The sequence below is a fragment of the Tympanuchus pallidicinctus genome, unplaced genomic scaffold (genome assembly GCF_026119805.1).
Source record: "Tympanuchus pallidicinctus isolate F22 unplaced genomic scaffold, pur_lepc_1.0 scaffold13, whole genome shotgun sequence".
In the NCBI taxonomy this organism is placed as follows: Eukaryota; Metazoa; Chordata; class Aves; order Galliformes; family Phasianidae; genus Tympanuchus; species Tympanuchus pallidicinctus.
In genome coordinates, this window is record NW_026294648.1 from 17954273 (window position 1) to 17977853 (window position 23581).

At 53.2% G+C, this 23581-nt stretch overlaps 1 protein-coding gene across 2 annotated transcripts in view; it reads right to left on the reverse strand.

Annotated features, from left to right (window-relative positions):
* Positions 1-22340, reverse strand: part of EDA (ectodysplasin A) — a 56530-nt gene extending 34190 nt beyond the window's left edge. The window contains exon 1 of one of the 2 annotated variants that reach the window (XM_052673406.1): positions 21978-22340. In XM_052673406.1, coding sequence (XP_052529366.1) covers positions 21978-22256 — 279 coding nt within the window. In that variant the 5' untranslated portion in view covers positions 22257-22340. The remainder of the gene's footprint in view (positions 1-21977) is intronic. The other variant, XM_052673405.1, reaches the window with a different exon arrangement.
* Positions 22341-23581: the final 1241 nt, after the last annotated feature.

The window sequence follows — 23581 nt, forward strand, 5'->3', positions numbered from 1 at the left end:
AAAATGAGAGAACAGAATAGGGGATGTGGCCCCACACTCGCTGGAAAGGACCTGATGCAGCCCCAAGTGTGCATCTGCCACTTTCAAGGGAGCAGAGCAGAAAGGCTCTGCCTCCAGAAAACAAAATCTCAGCTCCAGCAACACTGGAGACAAAGGAGTAGAAGAGTAAAAACTGCACCCAAGCCAACAACGGGGTTTGCTGCATGTGCTGAAATTTGGGGGGAGAGGTTCTTCAACGGGACCAACCACAGGACATGAGATGTTCAACTCTTGAGACTACATGCATACCCTGGGGAAGCCCACGATGGACATCCATGACAGCAGAAACCTGCAGCATGGCAATGGGCAACCAGAACAATTTGGGACATCACTGGGACACGATGCCCAAACCCACGTGCTAAGATCTCCATATTCTGGAGGTGAGAAATGCTTCTGGTGTTATCAGTAACATAAAGATCTGACCCTGAACATCCAAAAGGACACAGTCAGTCTGGATTACACTATAAGGTCTGGTTCTTAGCACAGGTTTCCCCTCAAAAACCCCCTTCTCACTCACTTTGGGTCCATAGAGTCACACTGCAACAACCTAAGTCCTTAATAAGCAACATCCCCTGCTGGCAGGAGGTTCTCAGGAGCTTCTCCCTGGTAGAAGGGGCAGAACATGGCAGAGCATGGCTCAAACACTTGGGTCCCAGCAGTTGTCCCGTCTGCTCCTCATCCTGCAGCTGCTGTTAGAGTGGGGCTGCAGTGCAGCTCCATCTGCTGCAGGTCTGGTGAGACCTGCATGTTAACCTCCCGGCCCTCCTTAGCATCTCGTGCACACAGACAGCAATTTGTCTTTGGTTGAGGCTTTTTTTTTCTGTTGTTTCTTTTTGCATTAGCAAACCAAAGAACTGCTGTGTGGAGACGGACACTCAGGCAGTGTGAGAAACGAGCCTCTTGTGCTGGACCTCATTGTGCTCACTTCAAAGAAAGAAAAACCCACAGAGCAGCAAAGAATAGAAACTACCCAGAAAAAAAGCCTCATAGAACAGATTGTTTTGGAAGGGCACCAATATTTATACTGTTGGCAGCTATGGCAGCAATGGCCTACACCTCCAGGGGGCTCTCCTTGAACCACCTTCTCCCACAGGTTCACCTGTGGGTCTGCACCCCACAAGGAGCACAGCCTGGCAACACTCATTTCCCTACATGTTAATTAAGAGTCCACTGACTTTTCATGGAATTGTATAACCCAAGCATGTTGAAAACATGTTTTTCCCCCAGAGGGTGGTGAGGCACTGGAACAGGTTGCCCAAGGAGGCTGTGGATGCCCCATCCCTGCAGGCATTCAAGGCCAGGCTGGATGTGGCTCTGGGCAGCCTGGGCTGCTGGTTGGATGAGCATTGAGGTCCTTTTCAACCCAGGCCATTCTACGTTCTGTGATAAGCTGTAGCTGTTAGCACAGCCCTACAGAGCTTGGGGTACAAAACAACACACACCAAGAGACAGCCAGACCATGCTATGGGTTTGTAAGTACTTCCCGTTACTCAGAACAAGCCAACATTGACATTAAATACTGTTACAATTACTGGAAAAGACAACAAAGGTATTTGAAAATGGAGGAAAATAACGAGAAGGAAAGGCAATAACTTCAGCTGCTCAGGATGGGTTTTGTCCTGGCTCCAGAGGCTCCTTTTGAAGACAGTAAGGAGGAGGAGGAGGAGGAAGGCACAGGAGCCAGGAGCCCCGTGCTTTGGGGAGCTCCTGTAGCAGCTCCCAGCAGCGGGCTGCTGACAGCTCTGCAAGCACTGAGGCTGTAAGGCAGCTCTCAGCCCCTCGTGCTCATCTTCCTCCCCGGAATCCCACAACATCCATCTTCCAAAGAAAGACACTCAGAACAAGTGCTGAAGCACTCAGCAAAGTAAACATTTACCCAGACGGGGGTTAACCTCTGCCAAGTGTAACCGTGCCTCTTCCCACGAACTCAGCACGTCAACACCTCGCTGCAGAGCTCAGCCAACACTTAATTTGAATCACATCCCTCAGAAGTAAGCGACCTGCAGGTGCCCTGCGCAAGAATGGGGTCACTGAGGAGTTACAAGGGCAGCTTTAATACACAGGGACACTTTTGGATGCTCAGGAGTCTGAACACAACCTAACCCAGAGGTCAGGAGGCACAAGACAAGAGCCCTGCTGTGCTGGACACAAACAGCTCACCACTGCTGGACACCAAGAGAGCACTTCTGCTGCAGGAAGTACAGCATCATCAGTGCTACATCAGAACAGCAGGATGAGTTCTGGCCCAGTTGTGATGCAGAGCCACGAGGTCTCCATGGGAAGGCAAAGCAAGCTGTGGGTCCTGAGCCATGGCTGTGCCCCACAGCAGCTGCTGGGAGGGCCCTGCAGTGACCACAGGGGCTGGGATGGTGCAGAGGCACAGTGCCAACAGCAGCACAAACAGTGCTGTTCCCAGACTGGCAGGAGAACCTCAGGATGGGCACCACAGGTATGGAAATGCAGCAAAACGAGCAGTACCCACCACCTTGTTACCAGGTGCAGACATTAATCGCTTGGATGGAAAAGCAGAAGTCAGACAACACGATGCAGTAAGGTCAGCATTTCAAGGCAGGAGAAACAAAATCCCTCTTTCAACTTTTCTAGTTGAGGTGGGAAGAAAAAAAAAAAAAGAAAAGAAAGAAAAGCAGCAAAAGAACATCTGAAAGGGATGAAGCACGCGCTGTGTCCCAGCAGCACAAACACAGAACCAAAATAATGGCAGCTAACTGCTGGGACACCCAGCACACCCAGAGGCACAGACCAGCCCGCACCTCCCGAGCTCACTTCACGTCTGGGATGCTGTCAGTTTTCCATTACCAAGGAGAGCAGGGGTTTATAAAACAGCTGTTTCTGTGCAGACTCGGCACCCAGCAGCATGTCCCAACACCTACCCGTCAGCCCCAGCTTATCGCTTCATCCACACACCCTGCAGTGGCTCTCTGTCAAACACCGGAGTGTTGACACATCCTGTTCTGCAGAATTATGCAAAATGGAAAGCCACAAAGGTTGGGCTGCACATGTTTCTGTGGATTAGCTGCTCTCCTCCTAGCCAGGAGCAGCACTGCGATTCCCTTCCACGTGCATTAAGCAGAATACCAAACGAGAGGCAGCAACAGTTGAAAGCAGCACAGCAAACAGTTGCTGCTCTCGCCCTGCGACTGAGGGGACGCACAGAGCTTCTCCAATTGGAAATGCTCAGCTTGGAGTGACAGAGCAAGCAACCCCATTTCATTCCTGGATAACAAAACAGCAGAAGGAGCAGAAGGCAGTGATGGGAGCTGCTCCTCCACTCTGCTCTAATTCACCGCTGCCAAACCCGGTTCAGAGCACCTCCCCAGGCCTCCACAGTGCTGCACTGGGACACAGCCTCACTCTTCCACTTCCCAGCACCCCTTTATACCTCTAACACCAGATTTTCTTTTTAAAGAGAGGTTATTTGCTAGCAAGCAGATTTCCAAACATCATTACCTGATAGCGGAGTCTTCCCACGAAGGCTGTGGGGGAAGCTCTGTGCATCAGGGACAGCCCTGCTGGTCTGAGGAGGAGGCGAGACGCAAGGAAAAGCCCCCACCTTGCAGCTCAGCCATGCACGGAGGGCTGCCTGCCCCACTGCAGGCACTGCTGGGGGTTTGGGTGCGAGAGGGTGCCCTGATCTCCATCCTGCTTCCCGAAAAGCAGCCAGGTTTGAGGACCACCATCCACATGCATGGTCAGCTCGTAAAGAGCGAACGCCCTGAAGAGCTGCTCTGCTCCCCGTCTGCCCAGACACGCAGCAGTGCACGCGCTCTGCATGGTGATGCCATGGGATCCCCGTGTGTCACAGCAGCTGTGAGGCTGCCTGAGGTCCGCAGACGGCAGCCCAACACCTGAGCCGAAACAAAGCAACACAGAAACTCCCCCCATATCCCAGCAAACCCCCAGCAGGACCTGACCAAACCCCTGCCACAGCTCACGCTTCCCAACGGCAGCGCGGCTAAATGAGGTCTGAGCACCTCACTGTGCACGCAGAGAAACTTTTCTCAAACGAAACATCCAGCACACACACAGACACAAACCTGAAGTCCCACATCTCTGATGTTCTCCACCAGCTGGTCACGAGACCCAAAACCTGCAGTTCGGTGTTTTTGAGACTCCCTGAAACTTCACAATCGAACGGCATTTTCCCCAGTTGCACAGCTCTCTTTTGCAACTGATTCAGAGGCTTAGATGTCAAAATCCTGAACAGGGCCTAGAAAAGCAAAATCAAACCCAACCAGCAAAAAAAAAAGCTCTAATTGCTCTTCACAGTCAGCACCTAGGGCATGACAGATCCATCTTCACCGAGACTGGCACAGCCCAACCCTCCTTCCTACTTATCCCATTGAAATCACTTGCTCCAAAGCAATCCTTACTTTCTGCAGCTCCGTTACCCAACCCTCTTCATCTCCCAGGTGAGGCAGGTAATGCTATAATGTGGTGATAATAGCAGGGTGGCAAAGTCTTAGGCTAAAGCAAATGAGAACAAGCCCAAATGCAGCAGCCACAGATGCAGAAATGAAGGAAAAGAGCTGCTTACCTTCAGGTAGGCAGGGATCTCCAGCAAGAGATGCCCTCACCTCCACATCCAACCCTTAAATGAGGGCTGGGCAGGGGTGGATCCTGGCTCCATCCCTCCCATCACTCAGTGCATTGCATGCACCTGAGCTCCCCTGGGCTGGCCCTGCCTTCCCACCAGGTGCTCCATCACTGCTTCAGGCCATGGCTGAGCATTGCCACTACAGCAGGAGGGCTCTGTCTCTCAGATAAAGCTCAGACTGTTGAGTGATGCAACCACCACTCCGAGCAGCATTCCTGCAATGCACATATGGGCTGGAGATGTGCTCAGCCAGCACGGAGTCACACTGGGTGCAAGAGAATTTAATCAGGAGAAAGAGCAGCACATAAACACAGTGCCTACACAAGCAAAGGGCTGCGGAAAGAAAAAAGAAGACAGGTTGCAGACAGGCTGGCAGGGTTTGAAAGAGCTTTTGTATGAGCTGACAGTCTGCTCAGATGAACACAGATAACACATCAACGCTTTTAAAGAGCTGCTGCTTGGGGAACAGCAAGAAGCAGAGCAGCAGTGCAAGAGGGCCCTGAAAATGAAAACGCTGCACGAGGAGAGAAGTGACAGTGCTCCCAGCTGCAGTGCTTGGCAGGATATGGAGCCGGGGTCGTGGGTCCAAAGGATGCTGCAAACTCCCCTCAGCATCCAGGGCTCAGTCCATGCACTGCTGCCATACAAACACTGTCCCTAATGCTGTCTGTCTCTCAGCCACGCAAGGAGTGTATGAAAGGAACAACACGGGAGCTCTCCTCTCACCCTGCAGCCCACGTTAGGCTTGCTGCCATCTTGCACCTTCCCAGACGTGGGAGATTGATGCAAAAATTAAAAAGCTCCTCTCTACAGACAGCTCTTTGCTGTTGGTTTTCACCCAGAAAGAAAGAAAAAAAAGAGATACTCAGGAATATGACTATTACAGAGCTACCAAATTGCCACGGAGGTGGAGCAGCCACTGAGTTTTATCAGTGCCACAACTCTCATCCTAACCACCCACAAGTCGTTGCCACAAACGTCACCTTTCCCTCCTTGTAGAGCATCAGGCATAAACTCACTGCCAAACCCACCCCTGCAGCCACACAGCAGGCTTTGAACACACACTGCCAGGTCACAGCCACAGAACCACGGAGTCCTTCAGGATGCAGAAGCCATCTCTCAAGCCCACGGTGTCCATCACTGCATCCCTCAGTGCCACATTCCTGCAGCTCTGCAGCACTGCTGGGTGGCCTCGCTGCTCCCTGGGCAGCTGGTGCTGATGCCTGATCAGCGTTTGGAGCAGGAATTGCTCCTACCACCCAACCTGGCTGTGTTTCCCCACAGCTGCAAATTCTCCTCCAAAAGCAAACCCTCTGTGCAACAAAACCCCTCGGAGGACTCCAGGACAGAGCCATGCTCACACACTTCAATTTTTACCTGAATTTCGACTAGCAAAAGGACTGCCAGACAGCCCCAAAGGAGCACACACCATCCTGTGGTCCCATGGCAGCGCAGGGACAGCTCATGGCCTCATCCCATACAAACAAGTCAGCTCTAACCACAGCCATAATCACAGCCATAAAACAACAGAACGACAACTCAAAACAACAGAAGAGAATCCCAACATGACCAAGAGTCCATTTTCCCACATCGTAATTTTTTGCCCACCATGCAAATCAGGGCAGAGACGGGTTGGTTGGATGACTCCATTTGAAGATTAACAACTGGAAGACTCTGGGTCCAAAACCAGCTCTGCCACGCGTTTTTTTCATTACATCCCTCAATCTGAGCAGAGAGCTCTCCATAAATTTAATTTGAGCTAATCACTTTCTTGCCAAAGGAGAAAAGCGAACCAAAGGTTTCTATTCTAATGCTATTGCTCGCAAGGCCTGTAAATTTAATTTCTATCCGTGCTTTTGTTTAAACATTTTACAGCGTTAATTACAACAAGCGATGCAAATTAGTTTTCCAGCGTAATAAAAAACCTGTTGTGAGGGGCAATGAGAGGCTGAGCCGTAAACTCTTCGGGGCGCTGCAGCAGCGCGTGCTCTGACTCACAGGTTCAGATCAGAATCCTCACCCCCAAGGCAGAGCTCACAATTCCATCGCAGCGCTCTGACGCACGGCGCCGCATTCTTTCCAAAGGAAGGTCCTGCAGCAAAGCGAGGTTGAAGTGGCAGAACTGAGAGCTGAGGACCAAAATGTGTGAGCGCTGCTGGGCTCCAGCCGAGCTGTTAGGAAAGCTACCTGTGAGCACCGAAACGCTGAGCTCGGTGCAAAGAAGCAATCTCTGTGTCCCAGTGATGGGCATCCACCAAGCTGCACAGCCCCCATCTCCCCCTCCATGGGACAAGCTCAGCACTCGGTGGCCCTGTGGCTGCATGCTGCATCCCACCCTGACTGCTCACCAGGCTCTGGCCTCTACATGGGATTTGCAGGACGTCTGCTCCATCCTCCCTTGTGATCCAAAGGCAAGAGGAAGCTCAGCTGCCAACACGCTTACATGCCTGACATCCCACTGACACTGAAGGCTCATGGCTTCCAGCAAGGCACCAGTGACAAATGGGGGTAGAGCTTCCCCAAACCCAATGCAATCCTCCGGTCCCACGGAGCTCCTGCATTGAGGGTGCCCATCCACATCAGGACCCAAAACCAAAAGAGAAGCTGAATTTGTAGCTAACAACAAAGAGTCCTGACCAGATTCTTCGGGTATATAAAGTAATGACAAAGTGCAAGAAAGAGGAACGAGCCAACTTGGAGGAAAGACCTGAAGGGAAACCAACGTTCCAAAGTAAAGTGGCACAGAAAAGAGCAGAGTTTGGCTCTGTGCAGTTGCAGGGGCACTGTGAAGGGCTGAAGAAGGCTGGACACGAACCAAGAGATGCCTCCATCTCGTGGTTCTGGAAACATAAGTCTCATTTATTCTTCCTGGAAAAGTGATGGGAGAGAGATCTGGCAGGTTTGCACTATTAGAAGAGAATGGCACAACACAGTCGAGAAGGAATTTTCCATTCAGAATTAATTTGTTTTCATTAACACCCAATTCCGTTGCTCACCATTAGAAGAAAAGCTCTTTTGTTAAAACTTGTAGGGGCTGAAAAGGCCAATGAGGGGCTGAAAATGCTCCTCCCAGTAACAGTGGATTCGCTACATGAGATTTCCCACAGAAATAAGTAATATCAGGCTTCGTGCTCCTGGTTTTTCCAAGGTTAGAAAGTAGGAAAGACACTTGGAAGCAGTTTGGTCTCTTTCCTCCACAAATATAGCTATGTTCTTTTGGCTTCGTGACCCCATGCATTTCATCTCCTGCTCTACACCCTGACCAAAGTGGTGAAGGCCAACTCTGGAGGGTTGGGCAGGAAGGTCTGAGAAACAAACAGAAGCTCAGCACAGGAATTCCAGACACCTCGGGGAAAGCTGCAGCCAGGCAGGGACACGTGTCCCCACCAAAAGGTTCCTTCTGTAACTGGGGACAGCAACCAGAATGAAAAACGATGAGCATCACCACGCTGTGGTGCAGGAGCAAGGAATGAAGCACAACGAAACCGCCCTGGAAATGAACAGAAAGAAGATTCTGTCCTTTCCTACAAGGAACGCTCCAAAAAGTGAAGTAAAGCAGAAAAGCTGGGAAAGCCCAAAGGATAAAGGAAAGAGAAAACGTCACTGATCAGGATGAGCCATTCTGCGCTGCAATCTATCTTCAGATTTGATGGAAAAACTCCGGGAAACCCAGAATTAATTCCAAATATTTGCTCCTGATAAAGACATTTCAGCAAGCAGAGCATTCAGAGGGTAAGACTGAGCAGGACTGAAGAACAGGGCACTGTCATGCTGCAGAGAGCCCCACGCACGGCACGGCCACCAGCTCGGCCACCTCCAGGCGCCGTGAGGTTCACTGCTTTTATAGGAGAAACCAGCAAATGCTACAGAGCTGCCACCAGTCACTCTGTGCCCATCTCAGTCACGGCAATGCAGCAGGACCCTGACGGCTCTGCAGAGGGACGAGGTGCTGCTCCCCACAGCCATCCCACGACGCTTCGCCATCGGGACAGGATGCAGAAGGGGAGAGCTCGCCCCCCAGGAGTGCTGCTGAGCAAAGACAGCGACATATATGAAATATTTCCTGGAGCCGCCGTGGGGACACAAAGCTTTGCTGGAGAATGTTTCCACATCACCCACAGCTACACTCATCAGCACAGCCTGGGTCAGGCTGGAGCCCAATGCAAGCAGGCATGGGGCTGAGCGCAGCGTGGGGAGGGGGCCTGGCCCACCCCCACCTGCCCTGCACGGCCCGAGCTGCTCTTTGTTAGCTTTTATTACTTACTTCTTTACTATGCTTAAAGTCGTATGCTGTTCCAAAGTTGCCCCGTTTCATGTCATTGTTTGTTGCTGTGTTTGAAAGTTGGCACATATTTGTTCAATTAAAGATTTATTTGCGCTATTTGTTGAATAAAGATTATTCTTGCTAAAAGCTAAATAAAGTTTCATAAAAACTCACACATCCCCATAAACAAAATACAATGTCCCTTCCAAAAAATGGTTGCACAAAACATTTCAAAATCACTCCGTTCATTATACAATAAATCCACACACAAAATAACAAGCCCTTGCCAGAATACATCATAAAACCTCATTACAACACTTTCAGACTCAGGCTTCAAAGCGGGGACACAAAAGCCTCCCTGAACCCCTGGCCTCGGCAGCTGCCAACTTAACAGCTCTGCAGGGCATCCCGAGAGCCCCCGCACCCATGGGTGAGGGCTGGGGGACAGATGGGCACCGTGGGACCCCCACCTCCGCCCCGGGCACCGCGCAGCTGCACCACGGGGATGCTCTCCCAGGGACAGAGCATCAAATGAAAGCCCTCCCAAACCACGGCAACAACAGAAGGCGAGCAGTGCTTCCAAAAGCATCATGAGGAGTCAGCACAATTGCCACGCGGGCCCCGAAAGCACAGCTCCAGTCCTCATTAAAGCAGCAGCCGCCAGATTGCAGCGGCCGCGACGCGCGCGGGGAGCAGCGCGTGGATGGTCAGGTTGATGGCTGGGTTTTGGTAAACCATTAAGAAAAAAAAAAAAGGAAAAAGAGTATTTTAAATGGTGTGATGGGTTTGAGGGCAAACAGCTGGGCTGTGATGCAGCGAGGGAAGCCCAGCCTTGCAGAAGTACTGTCTGTGCCCTTCTGGACCCGTTGGCATCCTGCGGTGCCTCCCGCAGAGGAAAGCGAGGCACCCACTTGGGGCAGCACGCAGCCCCGCACAGGGCATCCCTACCCACTGCATGGACAGCAACGGGGGTATTTCCCACCCTGATGCCCCAAGAGCCCCGATTGCACCCAGACTAAGCACTGTTCAACCCAAAACTGGATGGTGAGGAGGGGTTTTCCTGGTTTAGTGCCATAAGGGCACAGCGCTTCCGCAAAAGGCGAGCACCGTGCAGGAGCCGTACAGATGCACTTCCTTCCCTGTGCGCCTCTGAGCAACAGCTGTCCACATGCATTCCAGTACTTGCTCCAGAGGAGCAGAGGGAAGCCTTCAGCAACCAGCAGGCTGGGATGGAAGGTGGGCTGGAGCATGGCAGGCGAGGGCAGCGCTGCTGTGTGCCACGGCTGAGCAGGGGAAATGCAACACCACCAGGAAAACCCAGCTGGGAAGCATGGGGCTTTCCAAGAAAACGGGGAAGCTGATGCTTGGGCAGTGCTGCCCAAACATCAAAGCGGAATCTAAAGAAAAAGCCAAGCCCAGGATGCAGGGATGCCCTTTTGCAAACGCAGGCGCACGCAACCCACACCACCAGCACGAGTCCCTGTGCTGACCAAGGGCTGCTCCCAGTGCTGCCAGGGGACAAACACGGCCAGGTGACAGAGAACAGAGCCGGCTCACTCACATCAGGGAGCAGAGATTTGCCCTCCAGATTTGCCATTTCACGCACTGAGCACAGCAAGTGGGATGAACTCATCGTGGTTTCCCAACCCCAGCTCTGCAAGCTACTGGCAATGCAAATTATAAGTGGTTATGCAAATAAAACCGGACCCAGGCAAGAGAAACACGCCGGCTCCCATCTGCATCCCAGCACGGATCTCAATGAACTTTAAAATGCTTATTGTCACCACAATGGGCAATATTATATTCGAGTTTGGATCTGTTCCTTCAGAGCATTAGCTCCCATTTGTAGATATTTTTAGATTTTCCTATCCCACTCCTCATTATGAAACGCTGAGCTGCAGATTGATTTATTTCTTAAAAGCAAGTTGCTGTTTTCCCAATAACAGATTTAACAAATTTGTTCCACCTGTTCAGTTATGCTTCCAATGTCTTTCTTGTGGTTTCATTGAAGTTTTTTTTTAATCCAAACCTCAAAGCCTCCAAACTCGGCATTAAAAGACGAGCTCAGCATCACCACCACCACTCGCAACTCAAACGCTGCTCCAAATTACTGCAAGCTTTCATTTGTAAGTCGACACAGACAGCGAGATTATGAAGCTGAGTGGCTGTGGGCACCAACTCGTGCCCTGCTCAGGACGTTCTCCTACCGTAATGCCCACCTCTGCTGCACTGCTCCACATCACCCCGCCTAACCCCACCACTGCCAGCAGCGGATTTCAATGCATTCAGTCCTCCATGTGATAACCAGACCCAACTGGACGCTCATTAACTGTCACGTTTGATAAACAACCCCCCCACCCTCCAAATAATTAATGTTAATTAAGAATTCTAACGTGGAGTATTCTCTGCTTTCAGATATTGCCGCAGTGAAGAGCTTCAGGTAGGCACAAAGCAACCACAAGTGGCACAAAATTAGAAGGGGATTTGAACCCTCAATTGCTCAACACAGGACCCGCTCTGGCTGCAGATGGGCAGCAGTACATTTCCTGTGCCAGCTGCGTGGCTCCGTCCTGCAGAACACCTCCAGAACCAGCACAGAGGGAAGATGCTCAGCATCATCGGAGCAGCTTTAATTGCCATCAGCAGCTCTGCTTGGAGGGACGAGTACCATGCAAGTGCAGATCCCACCTACAGGGCTGTGCTTCCAGGAGTCATCAGCCCAGGCAGAAGCCAGAGGTGGCGTGGACCAGCCCAGCAGTGCATAGGATCTGTGCAGGGCACAGCAGACACCAGGCTTGGGTGTGAGTCAATGCACCCTGAGTTTACACCTCAGATTCCTCCCCAGGTGCCCACAGGATGCGTCTCTGCTCCCAAATCACCACAACGGCGTTGGCTGGTTTGATTCTAAGTTGCTGGTTTGGGCCAATTCAGTCACTAGAGCACTAAAAACAGAGTTCTGTCATTTGATAAGAGCATAGCAGTTCATCAAGCAGTTGTGGAATAGCCCATCCACGTGTAGCACTAATTCAAAAAGGACCACGTAAAAATGACCACAGAAACCCAAGTTTAGATCACAGAAGGAGGAGGGAGGAAGAAAAAAAACCAATATCCCTGCATAGTTTAAGCACTAACAGAATCATTCATAAGACTTCAGAAGTCATTTGCCAGCAAGTATTCTGCTCTTGTTCCTTCTTAGCATGGAACTGGGAAACAGCAAATAATCACTGAAGGACCCTCACAGCATGCAGCACACACAGCAACGGGCCTCCAAGCAGCCAGCAGGAAGACTGAAAGCAATCAGCTCTAGGCATCTGACTTTCACCTACTGTAACACCTGAGGCTCTGAATGAGTGCAGCAATGCTCCAGAGACAAACCCAGGAGCACTGTGCTCCCCCAACACCAACCACTGCTCCCACTAAGCCCATGCAGGGGCTGTGAATCCAGCTGGATGCTGAGCATCGTTGCACCAGGGTCTGGGAGAATCCAGGCAGTGCAAGAGGGACAGCGTAGAGGAGATGCTGCAGACACACAACGCGCACTTGCTTTCACCCCACGGTGAAAGGAGGAGATGCTCGTCCTGCTGTCGGTGCTGGCTGACAGCCACGTAGCTCTGGCTGTCCTCAGGAGGATGCTGGAAGGTGCACTGCTGCCCAATGTGCCATGTTGAGCTCCTCACCCAGCTGTGCTGGCCTCCTGCAGAGGCAGCAGTCTGCACTAACTGCATGAACAGGCATCTCTCCCTTTGCACAGACAACAGCCCTGCAGAGCACAAGTCCTTGTGCAGTTGAACTGCTCTCTGCCCAAGCCAACCAGCTGCCTGTTATCTCTGAGGCAGCACAATGTATGTAGAACTACAAGTGAGCGCCACTACAGAGCATCCACCCATCCTGCAGCTCACCTCTGGAAGGCCTCAGGTAGGCAGGGATCTCCAGCAAGATGCCCTCACCTCCACTGCCAACCCTTAAACGAGGGCTGGGCAGGAGTGGATCCTGGCTCCATCCCTTCCATCATTCAGTGCATTGCATGCACCTGAGCTCCCCTGGGCTGGCCCTTGCCTTCCCCCCAGGTGCTCCATCACTGCTTCAAGCCATGACTGAGCATTTCTGCTACATCCCTGCATTCTGCTCTTCCTCACTGGGCCTTCCCTAAAGTACAGCAATAACTCAGTCTGGGGAACGCAGTGCATACTTCTTGCAAAGACGTTACATCCAAACACTGAATGCTAACAGCACCATTTGTGCCCCAGCTAGAAGAAAGGCATGTATGCAAGGTAACATCTCCCACTGCAAAGCACTTGTGCCTATAATCACAACTGGAGAACCACGCTTCTTAGGCTCCTCTCTGTACAAAAATCCTCCAAGTCCATCCTTAGAAACACGTGCTGCTGCACATGGCAGTGCTACTCAGCATCCTAGGTGTACTTTGGACCAACTTCAATGCCAGCAGATCTCTCTATCACAAAAGATAATACTGAAAAGGGGAAGAGCTGGATCAGAATTAGTGCTGCTGCTTCGTAGACTGAAAGATTAACGCTGACTGCATGGGATGCTGCCCCTATTTCTCACAAAGGCAGTTTTGCTTCATTCCGCAAGCAAGCTTTGCTTTTTTTTCCTTCCATATGAACCATCTAAGCACACTTGGCCTCATTTTAATTAATGACTAAGTGCCAAGGAGTCAAACAAAGAGCAAAGTAATTTGTTATCTCCAGGCATCTGCTCACAAAACCTGCAATGTTTTCTGCTGCTGTTGTTCTTGGGATTTGGGGTTTTGGAGAAAGCGCAGCTAACGATAACAAGATTGCTAGGTAAGTATGTCAACCTCTCCCTTCAGTCGTAGCCCTGGGGCGTCATTTCTGTTCACAGCATAAAAATCTGTGCTATTTGCCAGATTTGATGGAGCAGAGGGATCCAGCAGGAGATACCCGGCTCTTGTAGGCCAAGAGCAGGAGCGTTTAACCATTGAGCGCCCGGCTCGGGAGAGTCAATGGGAGGCAGCAACTGGGCTGAGAGCTGAGCGACCACACACCTCCCTGAGCAGCCCCAGCAACCACCGCTAACTACCAAACTCTGCACCTCAAGCACTACCCTCTGCTTGCTGAAGGGCAGCCTGGCAGGCGAGGGAGGAAAGAGTTGACAGCTCTTTGCTGCACCGAGCGTAATTCTCCTTGGCAAATTCAGCCTGTTGTGAGAAATGTGCGCCAGACACTTGGATCAGCAGAGCAGAGCCTGCAGGAGCAACGCTTTGTATTTAACACTTGAAGACCTCAACTTCCGAGATCCCATCCCACCGCTCCATACCGGCAAACGCACGAAGGCAGCACATATGGAACTGACTAAGGCTCTTGATGCAGCGCCTATAAATTGTCCAAGCTCCGCAGCCGCACATCAGAGTGCTAACAAGGACTGTGCAGTACACATTTGTTTGAAGTCGGAGCCTGCTTTTATTACAGGCGTGCTGCTTTCGGCTTCAGAGCCGCTCGTGGGCTGCTGCTCCCTGCTACGTGACTCTGACAGCGGCTGCAGCATTTGGAGATAGCGTGAGGCTGAGGGAGCACGGCACGGCACCCTGCTACGGGCACCTGACGTGGGGGCATCTGGCAGCCTGCTTTGGGGCGCTCAGCAGCCAGCCTTAGCACACGAGGCACCTGATTTTGGAGCACCCTGCACAGGTGTAAGGTGTGGTGCTGGTGCAGATGCTGATGGGTGAGGGATGGGGCAGAGCTGCTCCACACCTTACAAACCTGGCACTCAGACGTGCCCTGAGCTCACCAGGAGCCCACACAGCACTGCCCAGTAGTCGGTGTTTCCCACTGCCTGGCTGCCCCACCAGACCTAAAGCCAAGCGTGGATGAGCAGGATTGGTGCCGAGTCCCCAAGGCCTTCACTGCCCAACTGCCAAAGGCTGCACAGGGCATCATCTCTGCTTTCAACACCTCCTAACGCACTTGCTGCATTGTCAATATACCTTAAGCAAGATGTAATCAAACTGTCAGAAGGCCGGTACCTCTGGCAGCATCATGCAAAGCCTCTTGGCTATCAGCATGGATAGTTTGGTTCAGATTTTTATTTTGGTTTGGGGAATTGTTATTTTTTTTTTATTTTAAATTTTTTGTTTCTGCTTATTCTGCCTTTGCTTCTCCTCCTTCTTTTCAATTGAGATATCACAGCAGTCACTACAACATGATGCAATCTGTCTGCAAGAACGGGCTCAGACTTCAGCAGCACCCACCACAATGACAGACTGCTGCAACACTGCAGTGCTTCCCTGCACACCCATGCTGACTCCTAGCAGCTCTGGTAGCACCCAGGGGCCCAGAAATGCATCGTGTGCCCCAACCAGCTCCTGCCCCACTGCACCCTTCCTTCCAGCTGCTGGTGAGTACAGCTGTCACCCACTTGCAGCACAGGACAGCACTCCATCATGCCAGGCAGAACTCATTTCTGTGGCTGCTTCCCCGCAGTTCCTACATTCAGATGCTGCCTTTGATAATACAGCACCTGAGAGGTAATTCTGCTTAGCTCTGCATTGCTCCTTTGCACCCAACCAGCTCACCTTTCGTTTTAGTAGTGAATACAGTGATTTTCCTTTGTAAAAATTGAGTCAGCACTCAGAGCATAGGAAACAAATGCTACTGAAAGAGCAGAGAAACAGCCCTGTGGCTGCCTATGTGCTCTGCTGTGTCACAAGGAAGTCACCACCAGCCACATGTGCTGCGGCTGGGACCGGCCCCAGTGCAGGGAGTTGTGCACAACTTCCAGCAGGAGCAGAGAGAGCAGAGCCAGAGGAGAACAGAGCTGCAATCAGTGCAAACTCAGAACAAAACAACGTAGGTTTGTGACCCAAAGATGACCAACCAGCCATGATGGAGTGCAATGCTATAATGAGATAGAAAGTACAGCAATAATAGCAGGGTGGCACAATCCCAGACTGCAGCTAATGAGAACAAGACAAATGCAGCAGCCATGGACACAGAAACAAAGGAGGAAAAGCTGCTTAACTTTGGAAGGCCTCAGGTAGGCAGGGATCTCCAGCAAGATACCCTTACATCCACTGCCAACCCTTAAATGAGGGCTGGGCAGGAGTGAATCCTGACTCCATTCCTTCCATCACTCAGTGCACTGCATGCACCTGAGCTCCCCTGGGCTGGCCCTGCCTTCCTGCCAGGTGCTCCATCACTGCTTCAGGCTGTGACTCGGCATTTCTGCTACACGTGGTACTGATAAGGAGGCACAGCACTCACTGACAGATGAGGACTGACACCTTTATGCTCCATCTGTTGTCTGCAGACAAGAAAGGCTCCTCTACACCTCCAACCCAACTGTCATGGCAGCAGAGCACAGTCTCTCGATGTCCCCCCATGGCCATTGCTCAGTGGCAGCACTGGATTAATTGAGTTCATTACCACTAAAAAGGCACTAACAGCTGCACTTAGAAACTGTTCTCCTTGTGCGTTACCATTACCACCGTGCTGCCTTCACACAGCACACCAATGGCAAACCTGCAATTCACATTCCAATCTCGTTTTTCTGCCTTTGTGGGAAGGAATGAGAGTTAAGGCTTTCCAGACAGAAACAACCCTTCCTAATTCTGGTAACCTCAAGTTCCCAAACCCTCCTCTCCAAGCGGAAGGAGGCAATGGGTCAAACGCACTGACAGCCAGAATCCTAAAACAGCAGTAAAAAACATATCTTTATAAACATGAACTGTGTATTCATCTCAGTGTCACAGCGAGCCAGAGCAGCATTAGCTCAAGGAATCGGCTGTGAAGGGTTTACCCTGTTCTCCCATCCCACGGGAAACCGAGGAAACCCCAAGGCTGATGTGTGAGGTGGAAGTAAACTGCTCCACTACGGCTCCCTGGGTCAGAAGCACAGAATACCCGAGCTGGAAGGGACCCACCAGCAGCACCTGTGCTGGGTTAACAGCCCTGAGCTCAGCCCTGGCACTTTCAGGGCTTCCTTTGTGCGATCCCCAGCACCGTACCCCAAAACCAAGGGCTGAGCAGGCAGAGATGCCCCACTGGGCCTTTCCCTGATCTCTGGAGGTGTGTTTGACTCTGAGCCACCGCTTAAGCAACAACCCTACTGTCTCCATCCCTTGTTATGTGCCTCCGGAGAGATTTAAGGCGGCAGAGGTGAATGAATGGCAAAGCTGGGATGAATGGGCACCAAACAAAGGCTGCAGCAGGGATGGATGGGGACCAGCACCCATTGCCTGGGGCACGTTTGGCATTTAATGCTGCTTGATGATGGGCTGAGGCTTTGGGAGCTACTGGCACAGTACATCTGTTGGGAATTGGTAAGAGCAGCAGAAAGAAGTTGCAAGCTGACATTTGCTATCACTTTTGTGGCGTGGTCTATCATCATCTTTGCCTGAATTTAACCCAAATCAAGGCCACGTCTCCTGCACCCTTTCCACACCACAGAGCACCTGGTACCGGCCACTGCAAAGCACCAAAGTGCTGCAAAGCTGCACTGCTGCAGAGCCACACACATCACAGCATGCAGTGCCCACCGCAGCAATTAAAGACAGACATTAAAGCCCTGCAAGGCATCACTGCACCCCACAAAGCCATCAGCACCATGCAGTGCCCGCAGTACCACACAATGCAACTCCCATGGTGACCTCACACCAAGCAATGCCTGTTGGTGCCAGTGCCACTGCAAAGCCATCGACACACCATGCAATGCACCCTGCTGCAAAGCCATGCACACAACGTCAGCATGCAATGCCATGCAACGCCATTCAGCACACCCTGCTGCAAAGCCACACCATGCAACACAACACTGCTCCGTGCAACACCCACTGCTGCACAGCTACGCAGCACCGCGCCTCCTGCACACGGGGCTCCTCACACTGAGCTCTTCTGCCCAAGCAAAAGGCGTGGGGGGCACAGAGCATGGCTTTGCACAGAACCCTCTCTGCTACAAAAGACAGGAGGTGCTGCACAGGGCCGCATCCCTCGCAGACCCACACATCACTTCCAGGTGCTGCTCCGTGCCTCCCCATAGCATGAGCCACTGCTGAGGAAGTGCAGAGCAACCACAGGAGGAGGAGCTGCAGTCGAGGTGCAGCCTGAGCCAGGGATGCTGGCACTTGCCATTTGGAAAGCATTAGAGCACTGGCATTTCATCAATACAATCTTGCATATTTAGTACTTTGCACTTACAACAGAATTTTATTTGGCCTTATGGAAAGAGCTCATTTTAATATGCACACATCTGCAAGTAATTATTTGTTATAGTAGCATTCAGGCCCAACTGGCATCAGCACCATCAGCACACAAAAACAGTTCATTTCCCCAAGAGTTTAACAAGAAAGCACTTACAACTGCAGCATGTAAAGTCTAGGCAGGAGCTTTATTTTCCTAACCTATAAAGACAGTTAACTATTTTAAAATTACATCCAAATCTCGCTGCAATTTGTATTTGTGCACAATGAGCTCTGACAGATCCCAGTGCTGAGATGCACTCAGCACTGACGCGCTGCACAGAGCCCATTTAGTGCTTTGCACTCACACACAGGTCACCTTCTGCAGCCAGAAACCTCCAGAAATGACATCCTCTTAAAGTGTTGAAAGACATTAAAACACCAAGTCATTAACATATAATAAGGCAGGATTGGGAGCTTCGCATGCTCTGAACTTTTCAGGGTTTGGCTTCGAGTCAAGAAAAATATATGGGATTAGTATGAGAGCAAAATTAGGATGGCGTGCAGCTTAATTAGCACTACAAGATACTGCATGCGTACGGAGGAGCAGAGATGATTTATAGTACTGTGCAGTGAGAAAAATCACATTAAGAGGTTAAAATCCCACTGGGCTGATGGAGCCCTTGGTGCTGTGACCTCCGTGCTCGCTTGCTTTCCATGCCCCCCTGGTGTAAGGGCCAATGGGCAACTCACCCAAAGCAAAGCCCTCCCTGCAACCCACTGGCATGGGGGGAGATTGGGACACAGGAAAAGCCCTCTCAGATCCCCAGCCCACCCCACCATGCCCATCCCCACATCCCTCAGTGCCACATCCCCACAGTTCTGGGACACCCTGGGCACGGTGACCCCACTGCTCCCTGTGCAGCCGCACATCACCGCTCTGAGAAGAAACTGAGTTCCTGAGTTCCCACCTGAGATGGAACCAAAGCAGCACCGCTGATCCCTACAGATGAACTGGGTTATCCCTGCCCCCTGCAGCCCTTCTCCAACGCTGTGCACTATCTGCTCTTTAAAGAAACGCAGCGCATGGATCGGTGCCGGATTTCACACAGAATATCCCCAGGCTTAGGAGCACAAATGTGTTTCCCATTTGATATCTCTCTCTGAGCCCTCCAGGCATACTGCACCCAAAGACCAACACAGCCTCAGCAATGCTGAACACCGTACAGCAGAGCCCCAGTTTGGATGACAAAGCACAGCACAAAGGATGCACACCATGGAGATGCAGGACGCGTCCCGTGGCCATGGCTCAGCTCTCTGTGCACCCATCACACTGTGGGGATGGGGGCTGGGGTGCATCAGAGGAGGAGCTTTTTTGTTTTTGGGGGATGCTTTGGGGACAGTTTAATGGCAGTTGGGTCATCAGCTGCAGCCAACCATCAGCTTGAGGAATAAACCCTTCTGTGTACAGGCTCCGTACTTTGAGGGCACTCACAGGCCCTGTGGCTCTGCAAGGAGGGGCCAAATACACTTGAGCTGTGTGCTGAACTCAACCCTGTGTGCTCCCTGTGCCTATAGCAGCACGCACTGCTCACAGGCACCATCCTGGCCTCACACTGCCCACACCTGGTGTGCTGATCTTCAGCCACCAGCAGCAGCGCAGCATTGCTCACCCCAAACCGATGGCGTTACTGAGAGAAGCAGATTGCAGGGCAGGCAGCGTGCAGAGATGGTGCTGCACCCCCTGACCCCCATCCTCAGCCACTGCGAGGTGCTGGGAGGCACAGCACCCACTCAGGGCTGCACCGAGCACAGGAGCAAACCTAAAACCTCATTTGAGCTCCTAACAAGGAGTGGGCTGGGGCCTGCGGCACGCTAGGAGCAATGCTCACAGCAGGCGCTTCCCACTGTTAAGGCAGCCCTCCCACCTGCTGAGCCCAGCTGAGGATGCTCACATCCATCAGAGGAGCTCCAGCCCCATCACCCCGCCGGGCTGCACCCACTGCAGCCATCCTGCAGTCAGAGCATCGTTTTGGATGCTCAGCGCCTTGAGGCCACCGCAACACTCAAGCAGCACAGCAGTAACTGTCTGACTTTCTGTGGGTTAGACACAAACTGCTTCAATCCCCTCTGCCCGCTCTGTGCCACGGTGCCAGCACCCAGGGGAGCACCCACTGCTAAGGGCTGCGCTGCCAGGGCTGCATCCGTCCCACGCGCTGCTCCCCAGCACCACCAACCGCCCCAACCCAGCCAATTAACGCGGCGTTAACAAACTTTTAACCCAGAGGCCAAACTGCTGACGCAACACCCCGCAGCTTCTGGGACAAAGATGTGAAGCACAATGCCTCAACCTCTGCCATGAAAAATTGCCCTTGTATCCTAAATTAGTTACATATTTGAATACCCTGTAAGATAGGGAAGCAGAGCGCTATCGGGCTGCCAAATCTCGCTCCTGTCATGAGGTCATTGCTGGCACAGAGCCCAGCGCGGCTCCTGCCAAAATCCCAGCGCTGACCATCGCGGCCGCCCTCCTCCTCCATGGGTCAGCGAGGAGAAAATAAAACAAAGGGGTCAGCGAGGGGAAGGGCTTCCCATAGCCTGCGTCACCGCTCCGGTACAGCACAGCGACCCGGAGGGGTCCCAGGCTGCAGCGTCACCATCGCAGCCCTGAGCCGCGCCGGGTGCTGCGAGCTGATGCCTCGGGACACATCTGTGTGCAGTGAGGCTGCAGGAGCCGCGGGGAGCACATGGAGGAGTTTTACACCGTCATTAACTCCTCAAGGCAGGCTGTTTGCAAACACCTTGTTTCACTGCGGCCATCCGGAAACGGATGGATTAATGAAACGCTGCAGCATTGAGGGTTGGGTGGTTGGTTTTTTTTCCAGTGAAGGCAGTGAGAAAGAGCAGAGAAATGCTCCAAATAAGACGAGCTGCATGCTGTCAGAGCGCCGTGCGGTGCCAGCAGCTCCCTGCCCATCGTGCCAAGCCTGCTGCTCATGGGAACAGGGAACTTTCTCTCATAACCAACCGCTGCAGCACAGCAAGAAAGCCCTCACTGGACACACAGCAAACCAAGGACCGACTCGCAGACCTTTCTCCGGAGCACGGCAGCTGCGCAGAGCGGCGCTCAGGTCTCAGCACAAACTCAGCTTATCTCAGGCTGTAACTTACTCACGCCTCAGCTGTGCCGTGCTGTTCCGCGACCCAGCGCTCTGCAGCCCAAGCACATTTCACGTGACAACACGCAGCCGGAGCTCCGGCCATGTGCAGCCACGGGGCAATCCCAAACTCAACCACAACACCGAGCAGCTCTCTCCCTTCGCTCTGACACCGCAGAAACACGCACTGCGGGGAGATGCCCGCATTATCCGGCTTCCCCCAATCCAGTTTCCGCTTACGCTTCGTTATCAGAAGCCACGGAACCCAAACGGCGCCGGGAGCGGCACGCAGAGGCCGAGGCTCCAAACCCACGGGTTTTTCCCCAGCCGTTCCCGCGCGGTCCCCCCGCACCGACGGCCCTCGGCACGCGCGGGGCTCCTCCCGCAGCCGCTCCGACTTCGAGGCCCTTCGGTGCCAGCGGCAAAACGGGGCGGGGAGATTCCCTGCGGCCAACTGCGCCGCGGGAAAAGCGAACGCCGCAAGCAGCGCGGGCGCAGCGGACGGGCGCTGCGGGCTCCCCTCGCGTGCGTCGCAGCGGTGCTTCCGCAGCACGGATCGCGCAGCTCCGTCCGCAGCGCCGCACGTCGGGCCGCGCCGCCCGCAGCAGGTGTAGCGTAACGCGGCGCGTCCCCGGCCGTCGGGGGGCCCCGCGGATGGCCGAGCGGAGCGGGGACGACCGCCAACGGAGCCCGGGGACGGCGCGAGCTCCAAAGCGGCGCTCCGGCTCCCCCCGCCCGGCCCGCACCCACCTGCTGCCGCCGGTCGCCGCTCTCCGCGGGGCGCTGCGGGCGGACGGCGGGCGGAGCTCCGGGAGCGGCGGCCGCCGCCGTTCCGTCGCGTCTCGGCGGGGCCGCGGGTTGAGGGCCGCGGTCGCGGCGGAGCTCGGAGCGCAGCTCCAGGTAGCAGCCGAGGGTGAGGACGTGCAGAGCCAGAGAGAGGGCGAAGAAGCCGAGGAAGAGGCGCCAGCTCCCGGCGCCGGCACAGGAGCAGCCGCCGCGGGCCGCCTCCCCCCTGCGCTCCGCACCCATGGCCGCGGGACGGAGCGGCGGCGGCTCCGCTACTGCTCCATGCTCGGCCGAGGAGCGACGGGGCGCCGGGGGCAGAGCGGCCGGGGCCGCCCCACCGCCACGCCAGGGGGCGGGGAACGGAGCGGGGCGGGGAATGCGGGCGGGGAATGGGCGGGGGGCGGGGATGGGAGGTGTGGGTTGAGAGGGGAGCGGGGAGGGATGGGGAAATGGGAAATGGGAAAGGGAGAATGGAAATGGCATAGGGAAGGGAAAATGGGGAAGGGAGAAAGGTAGGGGAGGGAAAGGGAAATGTGGAAAGGGAAGGGGAAATGGGGAAGGGAGAAAGGTAGGAGAAGGGGAAGTGGTTGGGATAGGGATGGGAAAGGGAAGATGAGAAAAAAGGTAGGAAAAGAGGAAAGGGAAAATGAAAGGGAGATGGAGGGCAATGGGAAAGGGAAGAGAAATGGGAGGAAGAAAGAGATGGGAAAAAGGAAGGAGATGTGGAAGGGAAAATGGAAAGGGAAAAGGAAGGAAAATAGTGAGAGAAAAGGGAAGAGAAGGGAAATGGGAAGGGAAGAGAGAAGGGAAGAGGGAAGAAATGGAAAGAAGTAGTGGAATGGGATGGTATAGTGTAGAATGGAATGGAATGTTAAATAACGGGTGGGAATGGAACAGAATAGAGTGGGATGGAAGGGAATAGCAGAGTTCATTCGGAAGGGACCTACGGGGATTACCGAAAAGCAATTCAGAGCTTCATCCCTGGGGGCTTTATCCAAATGCCTCTTGAGCACTGACAGCAAAAGTACATGAGGCAGAGGCGTGGGGTTTGGGAGGGGGGGCTTTGAGAAAGCAGACCTGAGTGGGAGGTGCAGGGGGGGTCGGTGTGGCTGGGAACACAGGGCTGGGGGAGCTGCCAGCTGCTCACAGGGATTAACACAAGGGCACATCTGCAGAACATCCCAGGGCAGAGGCAAGATAGAAAGAATAGCATGAGATCAGCTCGGTCATCTCGGAGACAATGAGGAACACGCACAGAAAGTATAAATCAGGGCCCTTCCTGATGGAGAAGAACAGCACGGGGGTGTGGGGATGGAGCTGCAGGGAGCAGGCAGTGGGAGCGACAGGGAAGGGATGGGGCACAGAGGTGTCTGCAGCAGCAAGGGACAAGGGGAGGCATGGAGGTGTCACTGTGTGTGACATGGCAGGGACAGCAGGTGGAGGGGCCCTCTGGGCAAGGAGCTGAAGCAGACAGAAGCTTTGGGGCGATTCTAATGAGAAACGCTCAAAACTGGTGTTTCAGGGACTGCTGACATCAGCAATGGGTGAGATGAGAAAAAGGAACTAAA